The 26,610-nt window shown below is 45.1% G+C and overlaps 1 protein-coding gene across 1 annotated transcript in view; it reads right to left on the bottom strand.

The window, feature by feature from the left end:
• Positions 1 to 26,610, bottom strand: part of Vps53 (VPS53 subunit of GARP complex) — a 151,173-nt gene that overhangs the window by 110,148 nt on the left and 14,415 nt on the right. The window contains exons 3-4 of the mRNA XM_052756010.1: positions 26,228 to 26,277; positions 23,163 to 23,229 (exon numbers count right to left, since the gene is read on the bottom strand). Of these exons, the coding sequence (XP_052611970.1) occupies positions 23,163 to 23,229; positions 26,228 to 26,277 (117 nt within the window). The remainder of the gene's footprint in view (positions 1 to 23,162; positions 23,230 to 26,227; positions 26,278 to 26,610) is intronic.

Here is a 26,610-nt window from a genome sequence, read left to right as displayed (position 1 = left end):
AGATTAAAAACAGAATCAATCACCCCAAATGTCTGCTTTCCATCACCCTGCCTTTCTGCTCTGCCTGCTGTCTCTGAGTGGAGCAGTATGGTGGCAGTCTGAGCCTCGAGTATCACTGCATAGCAATTTCTACTGTGACCCTCTTTTGGCAACTCCATATCTGTACTCAGAGACACAAAGTGACCCACTGAGCTTGCTTCCAAGACTTAGCAAAAGCCATTACAGTATCCTCGTGCTTCTGTGCACCACACATGATAGCCATGACTTTCAAGTGTCCTGCCTCCTGAGGTATATTCTGAGCATGATCCTGGCCAGACCAGGTCACTGGCCCAGAAGAGAAGCAGCAGGGACCTTGCACAGAGGTCTCTACTTTCTTCCCTTCCTGTTTCTTTTTGGCAGACCAGAAGGGTAATGCTCTTGGTCACTAAGTACCTCCTTTAGCTCGAAGATGCATCTAACTGGGCAGTTAGCTTTACCAGAGAATTATATCACTCTCTGGTGAACCCAAAGGCAGTCTTCAGAAACTGAAATCTCATTTCCTACCATTTGTTGCTGCTGTTCATTTTTAAAAGATCTTGTAAAATCTAGGTGGTGGTGACGCATGACTTTAATCCCAGCACTCAGGAGGCAGAGACAGGAGGATCTCTGTGAGTTCGAGGCCAGCCTGGTCTACAGAGTGAATTCCAAAAGCTCCAAAGCTACACAGAGAAACCCTGTCTCAAAAAACCAAAAACTGAAAAAAAACAAAAAACCTTAAAGTAGTAACATTTAAGGTTACTAGAAAGAAAATCAGATTTCCCACCATTTTTCCACCACTGCTATTTTACACTGACATCTATCTGCTGGTTCCCCTTTCTTTTCTATTACCTGGGAAAGAAACATGCTGTACTGGACAAAAGCAAGCGATCTGGAGCCAGAGACTGAGGTTGGAGGCTTGGCTTTAACCATGTGACCTCTGTCAAGCCGCTTGGCCTCCAGGAGTCCCAGCTTTACCATTTCTAGAGCAGAAATAATAGTACTCCTCTCAGAGATTTTTGTTAGGAAGACTCCTGGGGTTGGGTGATGAAATCTTTGGAATTATTGACCCAATATACCCCAAAACCTGCAGGTTCCCTCTCGCAGTGTTCTTACAGAGTCCTGTGTTAAAGGAGCAGACAGTCACACGCTGCGATTATGATTTTTCCAGAACTGGAATTGGGAAGGCGAGCTGGAAGATGAGGCTAGGCTAGACAGCAGCAAGGTTCTCCAACAAAGGAAGGAGGCTGGCCTCCTGGGAGGGACAGACGCAGGCACTACTCCAGGTCTGAGCCTTGGCTGTTGGACAAGGCCTATGGAGACACTTCCCAGGGGCAAACTGTTCAACTCCCTTCCCAGCAATTCTCCCTCCATGTTTTGTTTGTTGTTTAAGACAGTTTAAATCAGGACTTTGTCTTTTAACCTGTAGTCCGGACTCCATATATGAGTGCCATGCTCATGGAAGGGGTTCACTGAATGGCAACCAGTACACTGTTTCCTGACTGTCCCGATGGAATACGAAGGTCATCGGTGATCTTTCTGGAAAGAGCTTTGTAAACGAGCTGGCCAAGTCTAGTACCTGAAGACGTGTGGGAAGGACGATGAGAATGACATTTCCTAAGCATGCTGAAAGTCAAGGTGGCTCCAGAAAAAGGTTGGCTTACTTATTTAATTATCTTTAATAAAAACTGAGTGTCTGCTGGGCATGGTGATCATCTTTGTACTCAAGAGGTACAGGAAGGAGGAACTCAAGCTTGACACTAGCCTGGGCTACACAGCAAAACCCTACCTCAAAAGCCAAACGACAGTAACAAAACAAACACCAAAAACCATCCTACCATAAAGCAGATGAGGAAAGAAGGAAGGGAAATAAGCAGGGGTGTCTACTAAATGGACTGTGCTAGATCTGAGAGGAAAAGCTACTCAGCAAAGGAACAAGTCTTTCAAAACAGCTTCCAGGGGAAACCTGCAAGAAATGTAAACATGCGGCGGGTGGTGGCGTATGCCTTTAATCCCAGCACTTGGGAGGCTGAGGCAGGTGGAACTCTGAGTTCTAAACCAGCCTGCTCTTATAGAGTGAGTTCCCGAAAAGCCAAGGCTACACAGAGGAACCTTGTATTGAAAAACAAAACAAAACAAAGGAAAAAGAAAGAAAAATAAGAAACATGTAAGTTGAGGGGGTTGGGGGCAGGGCACTAAGAAGATGATTCAAGCAGTAAAGTGTTTGCTGCACACTGTGCGTGAATTTGGATCCCCGAACCCACGGAAAAAGCTGGGTTAGTGCTGCACCTGTAATCCCAGCACTGGGGAGGCAGAGAGAAAGGAGGGTCTCCAGAGTTTGCTGGCCAGCCAGTCTAGTGAATCTGTTAAGCTCCAGGTTTAATGAGAGACCCTGCCTCAAAAAATGAATCGGGGGACTACAAGATGGCTCAGCAGGTAAGATGAGATGGTAAGAGTACTTGTTGAGCCTGTTAACCCGAGTTTGATTCCCAGAACCCATCAGGTGGAAGGAGAGAACTGACTCTTACAACTTCAACTTCTGTTTTCCATGCACTACCCTCTAAAATGAACTCATTTTTTAAAAAGTGTAGAGCAACTGAGGAAGACCCCCAATGTCAACCTCGGGTCTACACATGCACATGTAGCCACATGTGCACTCCCCCACCCCACAGAAATGTAATTAGGAGAGAAAAATGATACACAGGGAGATGAATAAAAGAATCATTCCTCAGCATTAGTAAGATAACTGTCTAGAAAGCAAAAACTGGCAAGGGATACATCTGAGTCCTAAACAAAGGCCCTGATGTCATACACTGGTAGAAGAAACATCCAAGTAAGTAGCTTCTATTTATAGAAAGTCCTTTCTAAAACTGTGGGCCATCCTGTACCATTCAGAGCTGTTGCTATGGAAACAAGGCATCCTCAGCTGGAGCAGAGGTGCTCCAAGAAGCCTCAGCAATAGTAACAATGTAGCTCCTTCTCCAAGAAGCTATTCAACAGCTGCAGAGGCTCCAGAACTCTCTCTGCTGCCCCCGGCCGTTAGCGGTGTGTTTTCCCTGCATCCTACAATACACTGAGTTAGTAGCACTGCTCGGGGACACAGGGGCACCCATCAGATGAGAATCACTGGAGTTCACACTTAGCCTCTGTTAGCCCATTCAGAAATCCAGAGTATAAAGGGGCTTTATTTACAGCACAGTTTTTTTTCCAAGTCTGTGAGTCAAAAGAATGTGCCGAGCAAAGGGAGTAATTCTCACTTTATTTGCTAAAATGCTCTGTTCCACATAAGTTACTTTTATTTACGATTTCTGCAAACCACATCCACTGAAAAATGTGAACCAATGAGCTTGTTTTTTATGATTTTTGGGACACAAGCCAAAAGTTAAAATCCTAAGACAAGGCCAGGGCACACTCAGCAGTACCCAACAAAACTAAACGTTTACATTTCAAGTTCTGTTTCTATATTGCCCAAAGCTCACAACACACTAGTCTTGAATCTGCAGGCGTGGCCGGAGCAGTCTGCACAGCTTCCCTGGATGGAATGTAACCCTTGTTGAGGAGAGCATTCAAAGCAGCAAGTCCAAATGGCAAAAGAAAAGGAAATGTTTAAGAAAAAATCCTCAGCTGCTTTTGCTGGATAAAAGGTACAGAAATTCAATACTTCAGGAACAGGCGCACTGAGGGAACAGCTTGTCCAAGTGTAACAAAGGACGGCTTCCCACAAACAGCCAGACTTCCAGTGCCAAGTCAGAGGTTCCTTACTTCATCCTAATTCCCCATAGCTTACTAGTCCTTCTAATTTTAGACACTGAGTAACTCTCATCTATGCTACGGGTATTTGTTCAGGAGAAAGCATCATATTGTGGCAACATCTGGATGTCCTGTCAAGGGATTTGATGTGCATGTCCCCGAGACTTCAGCTGAGCATGCCCTCTTCCTGCTTCACCTACTCCCTTTGAGAACTCAGGGATTCCCACTATTTTAGTACCACTAATGGGGTGTACAGTGGACACAGGGCTCTTTTCACCCTGGGGCTTCTCTTTCAGCCATCTCTCCACTGTGTTGGCAGCTACCAGGCTGGTGAATGCCATCACAGTTACTGCTACTGTTGGGACATGCGTGTGCACCAGTTAGCGTCTCGGGCTCTGGAGCAAGGAAAAGTGGCTCCCAAATCTGCTTGAAAGTATTTGTTATTATTTCAAAAGATTTCAAAAGACATTTAGGAACCATGGCTATAGCTCAGAGGTAGAACACTTGCCTAGCACATTTGAAATTGTATGTACCATACTCATCGTTATAAAAATAAAGAATGAGGGGCTGGAGAGATGGCTCAGTAGTTAAGAGTACACATTGCTCTTTCAGAGGACTCATGTTCAGTTCCCAGCACCCACATGGTGACTCATGAACATGGAGCTAGTCTGGCAGCCAGAAAGCCCTAGCCATCCTCTACCTACCATAGCAAGCACTTGGGTTACAACCATGCACATGATCACACATGGCTTTTTATATCAGTGCTGGAGATTTGAACTCACAGAGCAAGTATCCTCACCCACTGAACCATCTCCCCTGTACTCTCTTCTCCTGCTTTACTAAAAAGCAAAACAAAACAAAACAAAAAATGGGATCATTAAATCTTGTCATAGGCACATTTATAAAAGAAACGACTGCTTTTAACTGGAGGCTGTACAGTGAATGTCACTCAACCACACTGCCCAATACTCACAGTCTAGGTATCAGAATCAGAACCAAAGAGGAACCCAGAATCTTTCTAGACGCCACAACACAACAGGGAAACAGAAATCAGAATCTTGCCAGGTGGAGACAAGAGGTTCAGGAACTCATGGTTATCCTCAGCTACACAGGAAGTTTGAGGCCGGCCTGGGCTACATGAGACCTTGTCTCAAAAACTAAACAAAAATGTAAAAGAAATGAGAATCTTGGCATGTGATCCAACACTACTGGGAGGATCAAGTTTCTCGTTACTTAAAAGGTTTAATGAAGACAACTCAAAACACCAAACGAAAACAGACTAGAAAGACATTGTCTCCGTTTTGCAAAATTCATCCCCCCCAGGAAAGACTAGGGAGTCCAAATCAGAGCGAAGGAGATGTTGCAGCTTTATTGCAGACCCCTGAAAAGCAGGCGTTATTAATGGAAAGGCTGACAGAACACCCGCAGTCGAAGCCAGAGTGCTCTAAATACTGTGTTTCTGTGGCTAAAAGAGGGAAGAGAAAAGGAGGCCAAGTTCTTACATGAAGACAGGGTTTCAAGTTCCCACCCATTGTTTTCACACAGCTCAATGACTTCTTGTGTCAAGGATTTGAGGCCCAGGAAAGCTCTGTCTGTTGGCAGAGTTACTGCTGTTTTTTCTAAGGCAAAGCCTCAACCTGAAAGCGAAATTTCCCTTGCAAAGCCTCTAGCTATCAGCAATCGAACAAGAGTGACAGTTACAGTAGTGATGAGTGGCATTTCCCTCTTTAGATGTAGACTCCAGTTTCAACCTGTAACTGACTGCTTTTAATGGGGAAATGGAGAGGTGGCAGGAGTTACACTGGGCCTTTCTTGCAGACTCCTCTAGAATGCCAATTTATGTGGAGATGGCTCGGAAGAATAATACAACATCCCTGTTCCCGCTGGCACACTGGTTTTCTAAAGCTATTTTCAATAATCACATCACAGATAAGTGGGACTTGTGTTTCAATGCTCATGAAGGAAACAGCCTGATGGCTGGACTGTTAACTGAACCAAAGAGAAATAAATGCAGGGCAGTTTTAGCTGGTGTGGGGAAAGCATCTGTTATTAGGAACCTCTGTTATTAGGCACTGACACAAAAGCTTAATTGTCTCAGTTAGGGTTTCTATTGGTGTGAGGAGACACCGTGACCACGGCAACTCTTATAAAAGAAAACATTTAACTGGGCTGACTTACAGTTCAGAGGTCTAGTCTATCATCATGGCGGGAAGCATGGCAGCATGAAAGCAGACGGAGCTGGAGCGGTAGCTGAGAGTTCTACATCAGCTAGGCAGACAGCAGGAAGAATCAGACACTGGGCCTGGCTTGAGCATCTAAAACTGACACACTTCTCCAACAATGCCACATGTACTCCAACAAGGCCACACTACCTAATAGTGCCACTCCCTATGGGACTATGGCGGCCATTTTCATTCAAACCACCACAACTATGTATCGCTTATCTGAAACATAGTTTCATGTATTAAATGGAGTCAAAATAGGAAACACACTTATGTTAATGCACTCTGTGTTTAGCCAAAAAGAAAAACACTAACATTTTGAACAATATAGAAAATGTCTATAAATATTATTAAGGTAAATTATTCAGTAGTTTTACTCTCAGGTATTTACTGAAATGAATTGAAAGAAGGTTTCTGAGCAGATGAAAGGAAAAACAAAATGTGGTAGGTCCATACAATGTAATATTACTCAGCCATAAAGGAGATGAAGTTCTGATACATGGCATTAATATGGATAAGCCTTGATGTCTTAGGGTTTCCATTGCTGCAACAAAACACCGTAACTTGTTGGTGGCAATGTCAGAGGAGCAGCAGATGGGAATTGACTTCAGGAGATCAGCCCACCAGAATGCCAGGCACTGATGGGTGAATCTCAGATAGGCAAGGCTCTGAGGGCTTCAGCTCCAGAATGTCTCTTGCTACTGCTGTGTCTTTACATGTTTGCCTCTGCCATTTTTCTCTGGTATCTGCAAGGGTGTGAATGGGTGTGTGGGGGATCCCCACTGCCTTTAATGTAGTGTGATTACCTCATGGAAATATCACATTCTACTGTGGATTTTACCTGTGGATTATTATGAGAATGGTTTCTTCTTCTTTTTTTTTTTTTTTGGTTTTTCGAGACAGGGTTTCTCTGTGTAGCTTTGCGCCTTTCCTGGAACTCGCTTTGGAGACCAGGCTGGCCTCGAACTCACAGAGATCCGCCTGGCTCTGCCTCCCGAGTGTTGGGATTAAAGGCGTGCGCCACCACCGCCCGGCCGAGAATGGTTTCTTCTTAAGCTGTACTGTTTAATTGAAGTAATGATTTTATATAATAATAGTGTTAGTTTAAATAGAATTTTGATGATTACGGGTTTTTAACAAATATAGTAAGGGATTATGATAGACATTAGTTTAGTGGGAAATTTAATATAGGTAAAGGCAGGATATAGTGTTGCCCTTGTCCTCTAATAAAGCAGGGGCTAGAGAGGATAGAAAATAAGAACAAGGAAGTGTCACACAGCTAAGACTTAGGAATTTCTCTTGAGGAGCCATATAGACTGTGGCTTAGGTTAATGATTAAGGAAAATAATTAAGTCCCAGAAACTAGGCTAGCTCAAGTTCTTTAATCTTAATGTTGGGAGATGTGTTCATAGGTTTCAGTGTGCCTCATAGCTAAAACCAAGCTTTAAATAATGACTTAAGGTTGAGTTAAGATGTTTTTGTTAATGGCTTTGGGGTAGAAAATCTTGGGGAACAATTTAGTTTAGAAAGGCACACTTTTAGCAGTTGAGCAAGGGACTCATTGAGGTCAGGGAACAAAAACAATGGCAGCCTGGCTATTGCTGGCTGATATACCTTTCTTGTTAGGATGGGTTGGTGATCAAAGGCGATGATTATTCCTTGTACCCATTTCTGTCCTCAGCTTCCTGATGTAAAAAACTGTTGGTGAATGGGTATGTACCCTGAGGATTTAAAGTATAGCTGACTGGTTGTTTTTCATATATAAAAGTTTAGACTTGTGATTCTTTTAAGATTTTTTTTATAGGATTATCTTTTGAGATAAATAATAAAATGATTGGTCCTTTCTTTGTAACCACAAAATGTAGCCTGCCAGTAAAAGAGCTGGCCGAGAAAAACACCTTGCTTGCTTACACTTTGTTAATTTGTAACAAGTTGCTTAGGCATGAATGTATGTGGGTTCTTGGGGATAATTTGTTTTTCACCTATAATACCTAAAATATTTAATCATATAAGGGGAATGGGAACATGTTGTTTTTTACTTGTATTCGTTTTCTTTTACTTAAAAGACATTTTTTACTTAAAAAAGTCATTTACTAAAAGATAGAATGTAACCACATTGTAATTTTTATATTGCTTGAAAGATTTTGCTGGGGTACATAGGCTGTAAGAGAAAAAATAAAGGAGAAGGAAGACATCCGTCAGTAAATGGTGAGAAGGAAGTCATCAGGAAAGATGCAGAAGGAAAACGTCAGGTTAGAAGAACAGAACAGAAGAAGAGAGCAGAACAAGCAACAGGAAGAGGAACAAGATGAAGACCTAAGCTAAGCTCTGGCCCCCAGAGAAGTCCTCATGTGTCTGTTCGTCTGTCCAGTAGTTCACCTACTCCACATCTCCTCTTCAGTTTCTCTGACCTGCTGAAGGCCTGCCATTCATGAGCACCTTAGGTGAGATCCTGACATGTTGATGTGTGTGTGTGTGTGTGTGTGTGTGTGTGTGTGTGTGTGTGTGTGTGTGTGTGTTTTCCTTTTTTGCCATTCCCAGAGAATTAAGTTTTACTCCCTCAGGTAGAAAAGTCAAGTTGAGTGATTAGTTTACCAACTCCGTGGCTCCCCTTCAGTTCCTGAGCTGCTGAAGGCTGGTCCTCATAGCAGCATTGACCAAAAAGCAAGTTGGAGAGGAAAGGGTTTATTTGGCTTACACTTTCACATTGCTGTTCATCACTGAAGGAAATCACGGAAAGGAACTCAAACAGGGCAGGATCCTGGAGGCAGGAGCTGATACAGAGGCCATGGATGGGTGCTGCTTACTGGCTTGGTTCCCCTGGCTTGCTCAGGCTGCCTTCTTATAGAACCCAGGACCACCAGCTCAGGGATGGCACCATTCACCATGGGCTGGACCTTCCCCAACTAATCACTAATTGAGACAATCACATAACTGATCCAGGCATTTGCCTGGATCTCATAGAGAAATTTCCTCAGCTGAGGCTCCTTCTTCTCTGATGATTCTAGCTTGTGTCAAGTTGACACACAAAACCAGCCAGTACTTGCAGATGTAAGTGAAATATGTCAGAAACAAAAGGTCAGATATTGTTGGATTCCATTTACATGGCATACATACAAAAGGAAAATCCACAGGGAAATATTATTAGAGGCCCCAGGAGTTTATGGGAGTTTTTGCTTAATGATTACAGTTTCTGATGGGGATGAATGAAATACAGAGAGTAGTGGAACTTGCACAGCGCTGTGACTGTAATTAACAACACAGTGTATTATGTTACATACGGTCTATGAATTTTTATATTAACAATGTACTATATCAAATGATACTGGATGGTATAGAAAGATAGTTAAAACAGATTAATTACATTGTATGTGGATTCTATCTCAAAAAAACTGCTCAAAATATAATGATATGGAGCTGGCAAAAAAGTTCAGAAGGTAAAGTCTGACAACCTGAGCTGGATTTCTCAAACCCATATACAGGTGGAAAGAGAGAGTAAACTCCACAAAGCTGTCTTCTGACTTCTATATGAATGCCCCAGTGCCTACCTCACACTTATAAATGCACATCACATACGCACGCACGCACGCACGCTGATACAAAATGGTTTTTAAATGCAATGATATGAATGAAGAAGTTAAAGTTATGAATTGTTTTATGTTTGGAACAGGGTTGTGCCATGTAGTCCAGAGGCCTTGAACTTGAGATTTTACTTCCTCAGCCTCCCAAGTGCTGGGATCACAGGCATGTGCCACTCTCCACCCTGACTACCTCTATATGCCAAATTTAGCAAAAATTTTAAAGAGGATCACTAAATATATTCCTTAACACTTAACTCCATTCTCAGATGAAATTTTTTTTTTTTTTTTTTTTTTTTGGTTTTTCGAGACAGGGTTTCTCTGTGTAGCTTTGCGCCTTTCCTGGGACTCACTTGGTAGCCCAGGCTGGCCTCGAACTCACAGAGATCCGCCTGGCTCTGCCTCCCGAGTGCTGGGATTAAAGGCGTGCGCCACCACCGCCCGGCCTCTCAGATGAAATTTAAAAAAAAAAAAACTATATTCAAAGACTATTTTAAAAATAAGAATAGTGCCGGGTGGTGGTGGCGCACGCCTTTAATCCCAGCACTCGGGAGGCAGAGCCAGGCGGATCTCTGTGAGTTCGAGGCCAGCCTGGTCTACAAAGTGAGTTCCAGGAAAGGCGCAAAACTACACAGAGAAACCCTATCTCGAAAAACCTAAAAAAAAAAAAAGAGAGAGAGAGAAAAAAATAAGAATAGTGATATTTTTAAATACCAATTTTTCTAGGAGGTTGAGGCAGGAAGATCACAAGTTCAAGGTCAGCACACACACACATACACACACACCCCAATACACACACAAGTTTGAAGTCAGACTGGACCACACTGGGATAGAGATCTTCTCTCTCTCTCTCTCTCTCTCTCTCTCTCTCTCTCTCTCTCTCTCTCTCTCTCTCTCTCTCCCTCACACACACACACACACACACACACACACACACACACACACACACACACACCATATATGTGAGGTCAGCCTGTACCACACAGAGCATCCTATCTCAAACACATACATACACATACCACAAATCTCTGTGAACCTGCTGAATTCTTGCATACCATGACAAGGGGCAAAAGCCCAGGTCTGAATAGGGACACGATAGGTGCACCTAAGAATAAGCACAGTGGGGCTAGAGAGCTGGCTCACTGGTTAAGAGCATGTCCTGTTCTTTTTGTTTGTTTGTTTTTTGTTTTTTTGAGACAGGGTTTCTCTGTGTAGCTTTGGAGCCTGTCCTGGAACTCACCTGTAGCCCAGGCTGGCCTTGAACTCAGAGATCTGCCTGCCTCTGCCTCCCGAGTACTGGGATTAAAGGCATGCACCACCACTGCCTGGCTACATGTCCTATTCTTACAGAAGACCCAGGTTTGGTTCCTAGCACCTATCACCCACAACTCTGGTTCTAAGAGAGCCAATGCCTTCTTAAAACCTCCATGGGCTCCTATACACATGGGGTAGACATGTACACTCAGGCACACACATACACAGAAAATATATGTGTGGGTGTGTGTGGGGGGGTATGAACCAGCACCATATCTGCAAGGTGGCACAAGTGCAACCCCCACTTTAGAAAACTAAAGATGTGACCAATGTTGCATTCAGAGAAGCCTTCCCCTTAAGATTAATATTCTCAGGTGATGAAGAGATGCCTCAGTGGGTAAGAGCTTTTATTGCACAAGCAGAGGGACCTGAGTTCATATCCTAGCACCATGTAAAAAGCAGGCATGGCTGGGCGGTGGTGGCGCACGCCTTTAATCCCAGCACTTGGGAGGCAGAGCCAGGCGGATCTCTGTGAGTTCGAGGCCAGCCTGGGCTACCAAGTGAGTCCCAGGAAAGGCGCAAAGCTACACAGAGAAACCCTGTCTCGAAAAACCAAAAAAAAAAAAAAAAAAAAGCAGGCATGGCAGCTGGGTGTGGTGGCACACACCTTTAATACCAGCACTCAGGAGGCGGAGGCAGGAGGATCTCTGAGTTTAAGGCCAGCCTGATCTATAGAGCAAGTTCTAGGACAGTCAGGGCTACACAGAGAAACCCTGTCTTAAAAAACAACAATAGAAAGAAAGAGAGAAAGGAAGGAAGGAAGGAAGGAAGGAAGGGATGAAGGGAGGGAGGGATTAGAGTTAGACAGCAGAATAAAGGAATTTTTGAAGAGTCGACACTTACTAAAATTGGCTCATGAAGCAAGAGATGTGGGCTGAGGGTGTGGCTCGGAGGGGGGTGGGGGCGTGGGGGTGGGGGTTGGCTGTAAAAGGACAAGGTGGTACCTGGAGTGGCATTAAAGCAAGGCAGTAGGGATAAAAGAGTAGAACTGGTAGGAAAGACACAGGGACCTGACAGACATCTGGACATACAGAATCTGGGACCCAGGGAATCCAACAGCTGTCACAATCAGCAGCTGAAGCATTACTGCCATTTCTTAAACTTGAGTGAGCCCAGAAGTGTGAGGGGTGTCCGAGATACACTCATTTTCATCCTCACCACCCCAGGGCAGCCGTTCTCTTCACGGCTCAGTGAGAACCTGGGGCAAAGGCCGGGTGCAGTGGCACACACCTTAAATCCAGTACTAGTGAGGCGGAGGCAGGTGGATTTCTAAATTCAAGGCCAGCCTGATCTACAGAGTGAGTTTCAGGACAGCCAGAGCTACACAGAGAAACACTCTCTTGAGAGAGAAAGAGAGAGGGAGGAAGAGAAGGGGGGGAGAGAGAGAGAGAGAGAGAGAGAGAGAGAGAGAGAGAGAGAGAGAGAGAGAATGAGTATGAATCTGGGGCTGAAAGCAGCAGCATGTCCTAAAGACAAAAACAACAAATTCAGGACTCAAAGCTTTTCACTTGACCAGGCTGCCACTCAATGTTGTACAAGCAACACTGCACGTGACTGCAATCCTTTAAGGATTGAAACAAATGTTCGGCCTTTCTTAGTCATAGAGGAGGGAGAAAATAGTTATTTAGATTCCTCATAGGGTGTCTGAAAATGAGGGTTTTACAGGACAAATGGCAGAGGTCCAATGAGGCAGCAGATGTGTTTGTGAAAATAAATAAATAAATAAATAAAAATAAATAAAAGCTCTACCAGGGTAGGCATGTGAGAATATGGGGCAGGAGGACTTAGACCAAGGCCAGCCTGGGCTACTTAGAGAGACCCTGTCTCAAAACATCCAAGAGGGAGACAACGGGCTATCAAGGCTCATTTGCAGTAAAAGGATGTGTTGCAGTAATCAGATTAATCCCAGTCCCACTACAGGCTAATCAAGAACCCTTGCTTCAGCTATAGCTAAGTGTTGTAGAAGCAAGCAAAGCACAACACGCACATGGATTCAACTTGTCAGCTAAAGACCCTTAGCCTCTGCACCAGATGTAAGAAGTCCTGATTAGGGAATGGCAGCCAGACTCAAGCAATATGAGGGACACTATGCTTACAGAAGGCTGACAGCCAGGCTGTTCCATGAATCAGTACTGTCTGCATTCCAGGGACATGCTCAGACCACAGCAATTTTAGCCTGAAAACATTCCGAAAAGTACAATACAAAAAAGAGACACAGACAGACACACACAGACACACATGCATGTGTACACACACACAAACACACAGAAGGTGGAGGATGGGGTGGGGGGCAGGTGCTGCGGTCTCAGCTACTGGGGAGGCTGAGGGAGGAGAAATGTTCAGCCATTCTCAGTTACTAATGGGAAATAATAGCTTAAACTTCAAAAAACTTATCCATTTTTGTTTTTTTTGTTTGTTTGTTGTTTTTTTGTTTTGTTTTTTTTTTGTTTGTTTTGTTTTTTTTTTTGGTTTTTCGAGACAGGGTTTCTCTGTGTAGCTTTGCGCCTTTCCTGGAACTCACTTGGTAGCCCAGGCTGGCCTCGAACTCACAGAGATCCGCCTGGCTCTGCCTCCCGAGTGCTGGGATTAAAGGCGTGCGCCGCCGCCGCCGCCGCCGCCGCCGCCGCCGCCGCCGCCACCACCACCCGGCAACTTATCCATTTTTAAGGTAGTATATTTAGGAGGAGAAAACAAGCAATTGATATTTATTTACTCATTTACTTACTTATTTATTACAGACAGATCCTCAGTATGTAGCCCAGACTGGCCTCAAACTCATGATCTTCCTGTCTCAGCCTCCCAAGTGGTGGGACTGCAGATGTGCACTGCCCTGCCCCACTGGCATGATGTGTGCTTGTGTGTGTATATATGCTTTAAAACCATTATTTATTTCCTTAATTAATTTCATCAATCATTGTGCTTAATTTTTGTGGTGGTTTGAATGAAAATGGCCCCCATAGGCCTATAGGGAGTAGCACTATTAGGAGGTGTGGCTTTGTTGGAATAGGTGTAGCCTTGTTGGAGGAAGTGTGTCACTGGGGTGGGCTTGGAGATTTCAAATTCTCAAGCCAGGCCCAGTGTCTTTCTCTCTTCCTGCTGCCTGCAGATCCAGATGTAGAACTCTCAGCCACCTCTCCATCACCATGTCTGCCTGCAGGCTGCCATGCTTCCCACCATGATGACAATGGACTAAACTTCTGAACTGTAAGCCAGCCTCAATGAAATGTTTTCCTTTGTAAGAGCTGCCGCAGTCATGGTGCCTCTACACAGACATAGAAATCCCAACTAAGACAATTTTCTTCCCACGAAAGGACAGAAGAATGTTACAAACTGAAAGTGATGGAAAGTAAAAGACAAGCACACCTACCGCTGCACGGCTGAGAACAAGCTCAGCCGCACACTCGGGATCAGTACCAGGCAGCAGAGCCCAAGCCCACCCTGGTTCAGTTTGGGAAACACGATCTCTGTTCTAATGCCTGAATTAGATGAGGCGCTAATTTTTATGATGAAAAGCAGTGAATATTTTCTCCTTGGAAAGTAACACATTTTCTTCATTTGGTTCATAAACCTTCATGATATCTCTAACTACAAGTGAAGCAAGCAAGTATTATTAACCTCCTTTTCTAGAGAAAACAGAAACAGAATGATTAGGAAACATGGCCCTGCGCCAGGCAAGGTGCTGCCTTGCCTGTCATCCTAGCATTTAGGAGGCAGAGGCAGGAGGATCCATAGTGTGAGATATTGTCAAAAGAAAGGAAGGAAGGAAGGAAGGAAGGAAGGAAGGAAGGAAGGAAGGAAGGAAGGAAGAAAGAAAAGGAGGGGCTGGAGAGATGGCTCAGTAGTCAAGAGCACTTGCTACACTTCCAGAGGATCTAAGTTAGGTTCCCAGCACCCATGTCAGGAAGCTCACAACTGTTTGTAACTCCCAGAGCACCCACACCCATACTACACACACTTACACATAATAAAAATAAATCTTAAAAAAAGAAACAAATAAGCAAGCAAACCAACACAGAGAGACAGAGAGACAGAGAGAGAGAGAGAGAGAGAGCCCTGGATAATAACCAAGAACAGGTAAGAAGCCTGTGCTTTCTGGGCCTGGCACTTTAGGCTGGAGTGAGGATGAGGAGGAGAACAGGAAGTCTCTGATGGCAAGCACAGGGCTTTGAACCCAACCTGTTCCACTTTCTCATCTACAACTTGAGAGAGAGAGGGCACACGTGGCAGATTTGATGGTGATAAATGGGAAGTCATTGAGATCACAAAGATCTTGACAGGTTGAAACAATCAAGTAAAATACAAGATAGAACCAAGGATGGGACACAAAGTCTGGCACAGATTTTCAAGAACCTATTGCACAAATAGAGGAGAGAGTTTTAATGAGGCTCATATGAAAAAGACCTGGGGCAGTGGTGCAGAGCGCTGGGCCACAGATGTGTTTGGTTTGGCCTTTGCAGTGTTTAGGAAAAACACCAAGCCAACATTTTAGAGCTGGGAGAGGCACAGAAAAACCCAGATTCCTGGCTTCTCTTGAAAAACTGATAGATCTGGCAATTCCAGGTCTACATCTAGACCTGACCACAACTGGGCTACCATTGACGTGTGGCTGTCCAGTTGAGACCTGGCATTCACTCTCCCTATGAAGACAGACATGGAGCACATACTCTGCTTAGGTTGCTCTCTTATCTTCAAGGCTATCCTTGCAACCCTTGACCTGAGGGCTGCAGGGTACTGGCAGTCAGTGAGGTCAACAAGGCGAGGCGGCTGCTGAAAACCCTACCAAACCCCAGGTAGCAGGAGGACAGTATCTGCAGCACTGCCACCTAACTCCTGAAGAGCTGCAGACTCCCCAGAGAACCTAGAAAAATCACTATCTTTCCTCCAGAAATATGTCTATCCATATCAAAATGTAGTTCATTTCAGGACACTGGCAGACCCCAGACAGTCTATAATAGAAAGTGGTTATCGGAATGAAACACTCTCTATCTTCATCAGGCCAGGTGTGGCTGCTTGCTAGAGTCCATCACTAAGGATCTAGTTTGATGATGGTTGGCATGGGAGGGTCACTGGACCCTCACCTGAGAGACGAGGTGGTCTTCCCAGCCATCTGCCTGCCACTCGGCCACAACTGCCCAAGGCTTGAGGCTCTCCGGAGGAGCAAGAGAATACAGGCTGGTGCAGGTTAATTAGAGTGATGGGGAAGCCATCATCTATATGGGGCGAGGACTTTCAAGTGTGGCTGCTTTGGGGTCACCCACACTCCTGCCAGTAACCCCTCATCCAGGCACTGCAGTAAATTCAAAAAACTCATTTGTTCCCCAGGGTGAACTCTAGTGAAACTGTATTCTAGTTTGTCATTGGGACCTTATAAGGAAGGGGTAGACTGTGGCCTGTGCCTCCCCAGAGAAGGAATCCTCACAAGGCCCCAGTCTACAACAAGGAGACAGAGCACCCCTCTGCATGTTCACACAATGTCTACTCCTAGGGACCACACATTAAGGGGGATGCTGACAAACCCCATCCAGAGGGAAGAACCAGAACAGTGAAAGCTCTGGGAGTTACATCAGAGTTAAGAAAGTTCAGTACGGCCATGTCAGAAAAGGAACACAACAGCCATTCTAAACAGCAGAAGCTATAATAGGGAAAGGATTGGGTGTACCATGGCCCAGTTGGCAGAACGGAAATTGATGAGGGCCACAGCGAAGTATACTTCCCTATTCAGTTCAGTCTGAGAGAAGTTTATCACAATTAAAGCTGAACACATCTGGAACCGTGTGCCCTGTGGGCCAATGCAGCTGTGACCTCCCCATCTCGTACATATCCATGCTTCTGCAGAATCAGAAACTGTCAGAGAAGCTATATATTTTCAACTAGGTGGAAGCTCACACTACAATTGTCTACAGCTTTTTCCAAACCTGAGCTACAGTGAGCAGTGAGCTGGAAAGGGTGGCAGTAATTTTCTTCCTAAACCTCAGTCATGCTCTGCTCACAGAACAGCCAGGCTGTGGCCAAGCTGCACAAAGAGAGAAATCCAGAGGCTGACCCTGCATCGGTGATTCTCAGTGATCTTCCTGGCCACTGGTCAAGCTTTGACCCCTCTTACAATCTCAACGCCAGCTAGCTTTCCCTCCTCTAACCTGCTCTTACACTCACCTCTTTCTAATACCTGCCAATTGTGTGTCTTAATTCTTGGGAAGCTGCATGAATTTCAGAGCATATCAGAGCATGCACTGACTCACTTTATCCACACATTTCCAACATGTGAACATCTAATTAAGGTTTTGGACTGATGATCTCAACAGATGAGAATGAGGAGGACTCAGTGCCACAGGAACTTTGTAAGAGTGTTGTAGTATGGTTAGAAGAGGTCACAGACTAGACCACTACATGCTGGCCCACAGGAGAGGGGGTCAACAACCAAAGGCTCTCCAAAACGTTTATTTAGCAGACTGCTAACCAAGCAGCTGGTATTCCAGAACTAAAAAGTGGCTTCATTGGATTTTCAATTCAAAAATCTGCCCAAATATTTTTTTAAACATTATTTATGTGTATATGCCTGTGTCTGTGTGTGGGTTTGTATACAGAAGTGCAGTGTCCATAAAGGCCAGAGGCATCAGATCCCCCACAGTTGGAGTTACAGGTTGTTGTGAGCTGCCCAACATGGATACTAGGAACCTCGGGTCCTCTGAAAGATCAACAAGGACTCCTAACCACTAAATCATCTCCCCTGCCCATAATTCTATTATTTATTTATTTATTTATTATTTATTCATTTATTTCTGAGACAAGGTTTCATTATGTAGTCTTGACTGGCCCAGAAAGAGGCTGGCCTTGGACTCACAGAGATCCTCCTGCCTCTGCTTCCTGAGTGCTGGGATTAAAGGTGTGTGCTATCATGCCGAGCCCCAAACAATAAAAAAAGATCTGTTCTCAAGGTTGGGGAGATGATTCAGTCGGTAAAGTTCTCAGTGAAGGAGCATGAGGATCTGAGTTTGACCTCTAGCATTCCCCAAAAATGTATCTGTAACCCCAGTGCTGGGGAGGCTGGATATCTAGGGTTTGCTGTTCAGTCAGCCTAGTTCAATCAGTGAGCTCCAGGTTCAGTGACAGTCCTTGCTTCAAAAAGCAAGACCTCCACACACCAGTGCCCACACACATGCACAACACACATACCAGCACAAAAGAACTTTCCTGCTAAAAATGTCTTTTAAAGGGCTCAAGAGATGGCTCAGCGGCATGGAAGCCTAGTGAGCTGAGTTCAATACCGGAACCCCTAGAAAAGTGGGGAGAAAACTGAGTCTGCAAACTTGTTCTCTGGCCTTGACATGTGCACTGGCATGCATGCTTATTACCCTCCTTCGTAACAAGAAATCACTTAAAATGTCTTCCAAGACATCAGGAAAGTCAGGTCTGGAGGCATTCACCTGTAGTCCTAGCACTCGGAAGGTGGAGGTAGGAGGGTTTTAAGGCCAGAACGTACTGCATGAGACCCTGTCTCAAAAAACCAAACCAAACCCCAAAATAACAAAAAAGCAAGCAAGCTCCAAGAAGACTCTACGGTGTGCAATGAGGCCGACCGCTCGCTCTACACAGGTTGACAAGCTTCTCAGGGGTGGAGAGTCCATCCAGGGAGGGAAGCTTCCTTTGCTCCTACTCCTGCTCTCCTGAGTGATCTCAGCCTCTGTGGAAACAAGTTCTGAAAGCAGACTGCTCATGTTCCACAGAAGAGGGGAGCCTGGGGCCTCCTGACTTATAAAACCCAGTATTCTGGCACATCTATAATTCCCTAGTCTGTGCCTGTCAGCTGGGGACTCCCTTCAGCAAAGCACCCGCCAGATCCATGCTGTCACCCCTAGGAGCCGACAAGGACAGAACCGAGAGCACTCTGCTGAACAAAGTCTCCACTTGAGCTGGCATTTCAGTCTGCTGAAAGAGACAGATGGAGGGGATGACAGGAAAAGCCATTATTTCTTCTGGGCTTCCTCTCTGTCTGGAGTCTAAGGAGACAACACAAATTCCATCACAGGCTGAAATTCGATCTAAACATTCTTGAAAACATGGTCTTGCTCTCTGAAATACGAGCTGCCCTGCTGGCAACCTGTGACCCATTTCCAAGTGAAGGTGGGGAGAGGCATTCCTGAGGCCTACCCCTTCCGGGGCTTGCCCCCTATGCTGCCCTTTCATGGTCCACAAGTTAAAACGGAAGCAGCCAGGATGTGTACAGACATAGCATGACCCAACAAAAAATCGTGATGAATCATCAGCTTTCTTTTCACATTCTTAGGATCAATCTTAAATATCTGAGACTCGCCCAAGTATTTTAAGACTTCTGGTAAGCCATTCTAAATGTAGACTAAGTCACAATATATAGTAGTGCTATTCCAACTAGCAGTAACCTGGACCTATTCACACATGAACCATGGACTGGAGATGCAATTCGGTGGTAGAACTATGCACAGTTGCCTAGCATTCAGGAACCCCAAGTTCCTTAGCACTGAACACCCCACTCGCCCACCCAAATCAAACTTTAAAGCCCCTCAAGGCTAACTAAGATGAAGTTCTGACAGTCGGGCAGGGGCGTTTGTCTATTGGCAATGACTAATCTGAGACACAGCAAACACTCACTGTGGTTGCCCAGGATGATGGAGACTGAAGTGTAAAGACGAAAACCATAGTTCTTGCTTTCAAGGGGACCACAAACTAGCCAACGGGCCCTGATCTACTCATTAGTAACCAAGGGAGGCCAGGCACAGCACAGGGCTAGGGCTGAGACGTGGGAACGACACACATCTGTCTCTCTAGATGAAGAGAGGGTCAGATGAAGGTCGAGACTCCTTGGGTCTCAAAGTCTGAGTACTTTGGTGTTATTCGATGGGATAAATTAATAACATGAAGAAAAAGCAGTACTTGAGCTGGCCCTTAAATGGGTGAAGTTCTGAAATATAAAATCTGGAAAAAAGGGAAGCAAGAAAAAAAACAAAAACAAAAAAATCAAAACAAAAACCCCACTTCAGGCCTTAGTAGTAAAGACTGATTAGTAACTGGATGGATCTGGAATCATGGATGAGAGAGGCAGATCTGAGAAGGATTATCTAGACCAGGTTAATAAATTAGGAAGTCCCACCCTAAATTCTATGGGCTGGAGTCCTAGACTGAATAAAAAGAAGAGACGGAACTGAATAACAACATTTACCGCTCTCTGCCTGACTGTGGATGCAACGTGACTAATGCCCCTGCTGCCGGGCCTTCCGGGTCAGGATGGATAGATCCCCTGCAGCTGTAAGTCAGAATAACCCCTTCCTCCCTTACATTGCTTCTTGCTGGTCATTGTGCCACGGTGGTAATAACTAGCACAGGTACAAAGAATGACTTATGATGGGTCAGAAAGCGCGGGGCGTGCGGCAGAACAGGAAGTTCTCAGGTGCTTAGAACAAAGGAGGAGACAGAGCTGGAGACATGGACGGCAGCCTCAAGCAGCAGTAAGGGAGTGTGACAGACTTCACTCATGTCAGAGGTAGAGGGTTCTGAAGAGGCAGATGCCATGACTCGACATGAAACACGGAGGTTAATCCTCACAGTGAGGGGACCTTCCTCCTCGTTATTACTTCCAGGGTCCTGTTTACAAGGGACCTGACGAAAACGAAGTAGTAAACACTGGCATCATGGGGGAGTCTGGGAAACAGGGTGTCTTCGGGAACTAGCACACAACAAGCACCAGTGCTGAGGGAAGGGCGAAGACAGGCTACGTCCTGACGGACAACAGAAGGGGTATGTCAAGAGGGAGGAGTGGCAGCCATGAACCGTAGGAAATAGAGATGCATAAAACTAAAACGGGGCTGGGGCAACGGCTCGACAGGCAAGATCCTTGGTTCTCAAGCATGAGGACCTGAGTTCAATCCCCAGCACCGATGGAAAAGCCAGGTGCAGCAGCGCACACCTGCCGTCCCAGCAATGGGGAGGCAGAAACAGGAGGAGCCTGCGGGCTTGCTGGCCGGTTTAGTCACATCAGTGAGCTCGAGGTTCAGCGAGCTGCTCTGTCGAAAATACAGGGTAGAAGCAATTGAGGAAGACATCTGATTTCGATTTCTGGCCATCACACACACACACACACACACACACACACACACACACACACACACACACACACACACACACACCGCAAATAAGGGGGCCGGAGAGATGGCTCAGCAGTTAGGAGCACTTATTGCTCTTGTAGAGGACCCAAGTGAAGGGACTCTAGCCAGCCTGGGCCTGGCAAACATGGCCTGGCAGGCCTTGCCCTTCTTTCCCATTCCCTCTGCCTTGCTAAAACTGATTATATTCCTAAAGCTAGCTACCAAGGACTATTCCCTTCTTTGGCCACTTCCTGTTCCTAAGGCTGACTACCAAGATCCAGCTATCAAAGTATTGAAGTCCAGCAATCAAAAGCCCCCTTTGAGTCATCTAATTAATGTGCCCAATCAAAATCAAACATCTCATCCTAACATGGGTTTCTCATTTTACCTTTATAAGCCGCCATTTGTCTATGGGCCACGTCTGTCCCCTCTCTATCCAGACAGTCCTTTGTCTCCTGGGACAAAGCCCCTGCCCGTCCATCTCCCTTGTTCCTCTGGCTCCTGTCTTTGTCTCTTATTCCCTGCCCTCTGGGGCAAATGAATCTTTGTGCTGAGAACTTGCTCATGGGTTGGGAGTGGGAGTAGGGGGTGGGGTGGGGTGTCCTGAATTGATACTTTTCCTTTCACTGAGTTTAGTTCCCAGTACCCATATGACTATCTGGAGCTCCAGTTCCAAGGGCTCTGACACACTCTTCTGACGTCCACATGTGCACCAGGGACATATGCAATGCACACACATGCAGGCAAAACATTCATACACATAAAATAAAAATATAAAAAACTCTACCAAGTGAGTTCCTGGAAAGGCGCAAAGCTACACAGAGAAACCCTGTCTCGAAAAACCAAAAAAAAAAAAAAAAAATATAAAAAACTTCAAGCTAGGAGGTGGTGGCGGCAGTGCACGCCTTTAATCCCAGCACTTGGGAGGCGAAGGCAGGCGGATCTCTGTGAGTTCGAGGCCAGCCTGGTCTACAGAGTGAGTTCCAGGAAAGACACCAAACTATACAGAGAAACCCTGTCCTGAAAAAACAAAAACAAAAACAAAAAAAACAAACAAAAAACCCACTTCAAATAAATAAACAACAACAACAGCAGCAAGAAAAAACCAACTGAAAAATGTAAGAGTCAAGACATCTTTGAGCCACAGCAGCAGAACAGGATGTTGCAGCTAAAGTTCTACCTAGAATTAGACCCTTTCTTACACTCTAACCCTGCACATCATGAGAGCTGTTTTCAGAAGCCCGCTGTACTATAAACTGCCGCTCCCACCCCAGCTCTCAGCAGGCTGAAGTGGGAGGACCGGGAGTTTGAGGCCAGCCTAGGCTACGCAGCTATCACTACCAGTGGCTTGGCGGTGGAACACCAGTCTAGTGTGCACAAGGCCCCGGGTTTGAGCCCCAGCACTGCAAAAGCTGAAGAGGACAAAGGAGAAGAGGGAAGCCATCCCAACAGCGCGGCAGACCTAAGTGAGCTAAACGAAAGGGAGGGCCAGCCAGACACTGTGGAGAGGAAGGCGGGAAAAGCGCGCGCAGCGTTTCTGTTAGGACAGCAATCTCTGAGATACACTGCCAAACACAATCCAAGTAGAAGAGAAGCTGGTTAACAGATGACATCTGCCCTTCGGTCACCGAAGAATACCTCCTCCCCACAGGCTTCCTCCCCCTCCATCCCCTTGCAATAGCCCTCCCTAGTGAGGAGGAAGGAACTCCACGAAGCTGAAATGAACCCAGTTCTGCGCGCTGGCGAGACAGGTGTGAGGAACCATGGTTGCCTCACGTCAACATCTATAGCAATCAAACTAATACTGAGTCCCCCGACAATCAACTGACAGACAGAGGCAGGGACTTGAGTTAGGCATGGTACATAAGACCTGTCTGAGGTGGTGAAAAACTAGGACCCTTCAGTTTGTCCATCACAGCCTGCAAGTTGCTGGCCCTGGGTCAGCTGTGTATTAATACATGATCCGGGTCTGGAGGACACCGTGTGAGAACTCAGGGCTGACCTGGAGATGCTCCCCCTGTCATGGTGGAGAGTATCACTCATGCTTTCTGCTGCATATGGAACAGACTAATAAGGTGCAAACAAACTGATCGACATTCTGGTCATTCGGGGTTTGGGTCTTTATGAAATTAGGGACTGTAACTAATGTGGAGGGATTCGTCACTTACTTGCCTTCCATCCTGCCCCACATTTGTCTGACCTCTTACGACAGTCCGGATATTGTCATCCAGTCTCCTGGCAAAAAAAAAAAAGATAGGATACGAGTCATTCCAATCAACTCAACTCTGGGTAGACCAAAAGAAAGAGAAAGTCGGGCTGGAGAGATGGCTCAGAGGTTAAGAGCACTGCTTGCTCTTCCAAAGGTCCTGAGTTCAACTCTCAGCAACCACATGGAGGCTCACAACCATCTGTAATGAGATCTGGCGCCTTCTTCTGACCTGCAGGGATACATGCAGGCAGAACACTGTGTACATAATAAATAAATAAATTTAAAAAAAAAAAAAGAAAGAGAAAGTCAGTAGCTCACTCATCAACCTCTGCGGACTGCACCTATTTAATGCCGCAAACCACACAAGCCCAAGCGATGAAGAATGGGGCCTCGGAGCAGGCAGCAACGCCAATGCAAGAAGCCGCCACCAGTGCAGACTTAGCATTACCTTTGTTTAAACACTGGAAGAGTTAATATATTCAGAAGCTGGCTGAAAGGACCAATAAAACTGTGAACGTTTTTCACAGAGTAAATCAGCAATGACAAAGTTACAGATGTTTTATAGAAATAAGCCAGCAAATTCAAATCAGCACTTGCAAAATCCTAACTTAGGTGAGCAGAGTCAAGGAGCCAGTGTGGTCTCTGCACTCAGTCCTTACTCTTTGTGCCCCATGGTGCAGCCTGTCAGAGGCAGATCTATGGCTTCCGGGATGTCTCTTCCCAGGGGCTTAGCAAGGGCCACTGCATGGCGCCTCCGCCAGAGGAATTCCTATCAGCCAGTTTCATTTTGCACTTGAAGAATCTATTTAAGGTATGGTAGCAGGAATGCAGGAAATACCTAGCTGACAGGGCTCTCTGGATCGCCAGGATGTTTCTACTTTATAAACTCTGGCAACTTCGAGGTCTCCTCTAGAGCCATTATAACGGAAGCCAACAAAACAAGGAGGCTTTTTTTTTTAAGATTTACTTATTTTATTATTTTATGTGTGTGAATGTTTTGCCGGCATGTATGTATGTGTACCAAATGCATGCCTAGTGCCTGTAGAAGAGGTCAGAAGAGGGTGTCAGATCTCCTGGGACTAGAATTACAGATGGTTGTGATACTGGTAACTGGTACTGGGAACTGAACTTGGGTCCTCAGCAACATGGGTACTGGGAACTGAACTTGGGTCCTCGGCAACATGGGTACTGGGAACTGAACTTGGGTCCTTGGCAAGAGCACCAAGTGACCTTAACCCCTGAGCCTTCTCTCTAGTTCACCTTTGCGCTTACTAAGGTACCAGTGGAACAATACATTATAGGGCAGTGCCCTTTACTGAAAGACTAAAGAATGTTAGGGAAAAAATTCATCTTCTAGACTCAAAATGAATGCTTTCCATTTCCAAAATAAGTTTTCTCATCAAAAACAAACTAGACGTGGTGGCGCACACTTTTAATCCCAGCACTCAGGAGGCAGAAGCAGGCAGATCTCTGAGTTCGAGGTCAGCCTGGTCCACATAGCTAATTCCAGGACAACCAGGGGCTACATAGAAAGACCCTGTCTCAGAAAAAAACAAACAAACAAAAACAAACAAACAAACAAACATACAAATGCACACAAAATCTCCAAAATACATTTGAAGCAATGAAATCAAACTACTTATATAATGAAAATACACTTATTTAGTGACTATTAGGTACCAAATTTATAAACCTAGACCTGGATAAGCCAGAACAAGGTCACTGGGCAGGAAGTACCTGATGATATGGACAATCAGGTCTTGGTTAACTAAAGTCTTTAATTCTGGAACACTTCCAAGTCAACCGGCTGGTCCAATATCATTGTTATAGGTAACCAAGAGGTATAACCCCATCTTCATAGCTGAGTATTAGCACTACAAAAGATAAGCCTACTGAAGGAATAAAACCGTTACAATACTGTAGAAGAGCTTCTGCCTCCTTTGAAAGTTAACTTTTTCTCCTCCTTGTCCTCCTGCTCCTCCTCTTCTTCTTCCTCCTTTTTTTTTTTTTTTTTTTTTTTTTTTTGATAGGGTCTCATGTATCCCAGGCTGGTCTCAAACTCACCATGTAGCCAAGGATGACCTTGAACTTCTGGCTGCCTCGCCTCTAGCTCCCACATGCTAAGACTACAGGTGTGTGCACCCACACCTGGTTTATGGGTTTGTGCCACGCTTAGGATTGAATTCAGGGCTTCATGTCTGCTGCGTCAGCACTCTACTGAATTACATCCCCAGCCCTGATGAACAGACCTGTTTTGTGTTGTTTTAGGACAGGGTCTCACTGTACAGCTCTAGCTAGCTGGGAACTCTATAAACAGGCTGCCTCGGAACTCAGAGAGCCTCTTGAGCTCCAGCCATTTTGGGGGAAAAAATTATGAACTGGGATTCTTCAGAAATTATGTTTTGTTTTTTCTTGAAGAAAATATCCCTCCTTTACCCCCATCCTTACTTTGTAACCTGGCTGATAACAGGCCACCCATTTTTGTAGTTCACTTTTCAAAAGCAATTATAACCTGGTCCCGTCTTTCTAGGGCTTAGATCTGCTTATATGGCAGGACAGACGAAGTCACCGCCTTCATGTAGCCCGGCTAATCATGGAAGTATGTCCAGGCTTCAAGTAACTTGAGTTTAAAACCTTTTTTTTCTTGGCAGAGTAATTAAAATTAAAATGGGGAAGATATTTAATATTTAATACTAAGCTTTAAAAAGAAACCTGCTATCATTGCTATGTATCTTGATGCAAAGACTATTATGATAATAAAAGAAAGTACAGACCAAAAAAAAAGGTGTGCACCACCACAGTCTGTGTGGTAACCATTTTTTTCAACAGTCTGTTCCAGTTCCCTTCATTTTGTACGGGCAGTTAAACACTGGCCAAAGCTCCCTGCCATAAAGTTTACATAAAAACCCATGAGAAAGAATTATTTTTAAATTTGAGATTTTGGTGCTTTCATCAAAAAGTGTGATTCAGAGATGACTAAATTAATAGGCTTTCACTAATTAACAGTCATATGGTGTTACTTACCTTATTTTCAGTCTAATTTTGTTCACGACATCATCTATGTTGGCCAGAGACTACAATGAAGAAAAAAAGCGTTGGTGGTTAGCTCACTTTCTGGAATTCTCTTTCACGGGGAAATGATGGTACCTCAAGAAGTTTAATCCTGATACTACGTTTAATTCTCTTAGAAATCATCTTATTTGAGAAATTGTTTTTGGTTTTGCGTGTATGTGCACATGGTATACATGTGTGCATGTGTGGATGTATGTTTGCATATCCCGTGAGCTCACGTATGTGCACAGGCCGAGGCTAACATCAGCAGTTTCCTCAGTCCTCTCCACCTTATGTATTAAGGCAGGGTCTCTCACTGGAGCCAGAGCTCACCAGTTCACCTAGTCTTCCCTGCC

Source organism: Peromyscus californicus, unplaced genomic scaffold, assembly GCF_007827085.1.
Source record: "Peromyscus californicus insignis strain IS unplaced genomic scaffold, ASM782708v3 Scaffold_3__1_contigs__length_106647218, whole genome shotgun sequence".
In the NCBI taxonomy this organism is placed as follows: domain Eukaryota; kingdom Metazoa; phylum Chordata; class Mammalia; order Rodentia; family Cricetidae; genus Peromyscus; species Peromyscus californicus.
This window is presented reverse-complemented; position numbering and strand designations above follow the sequence as displayed.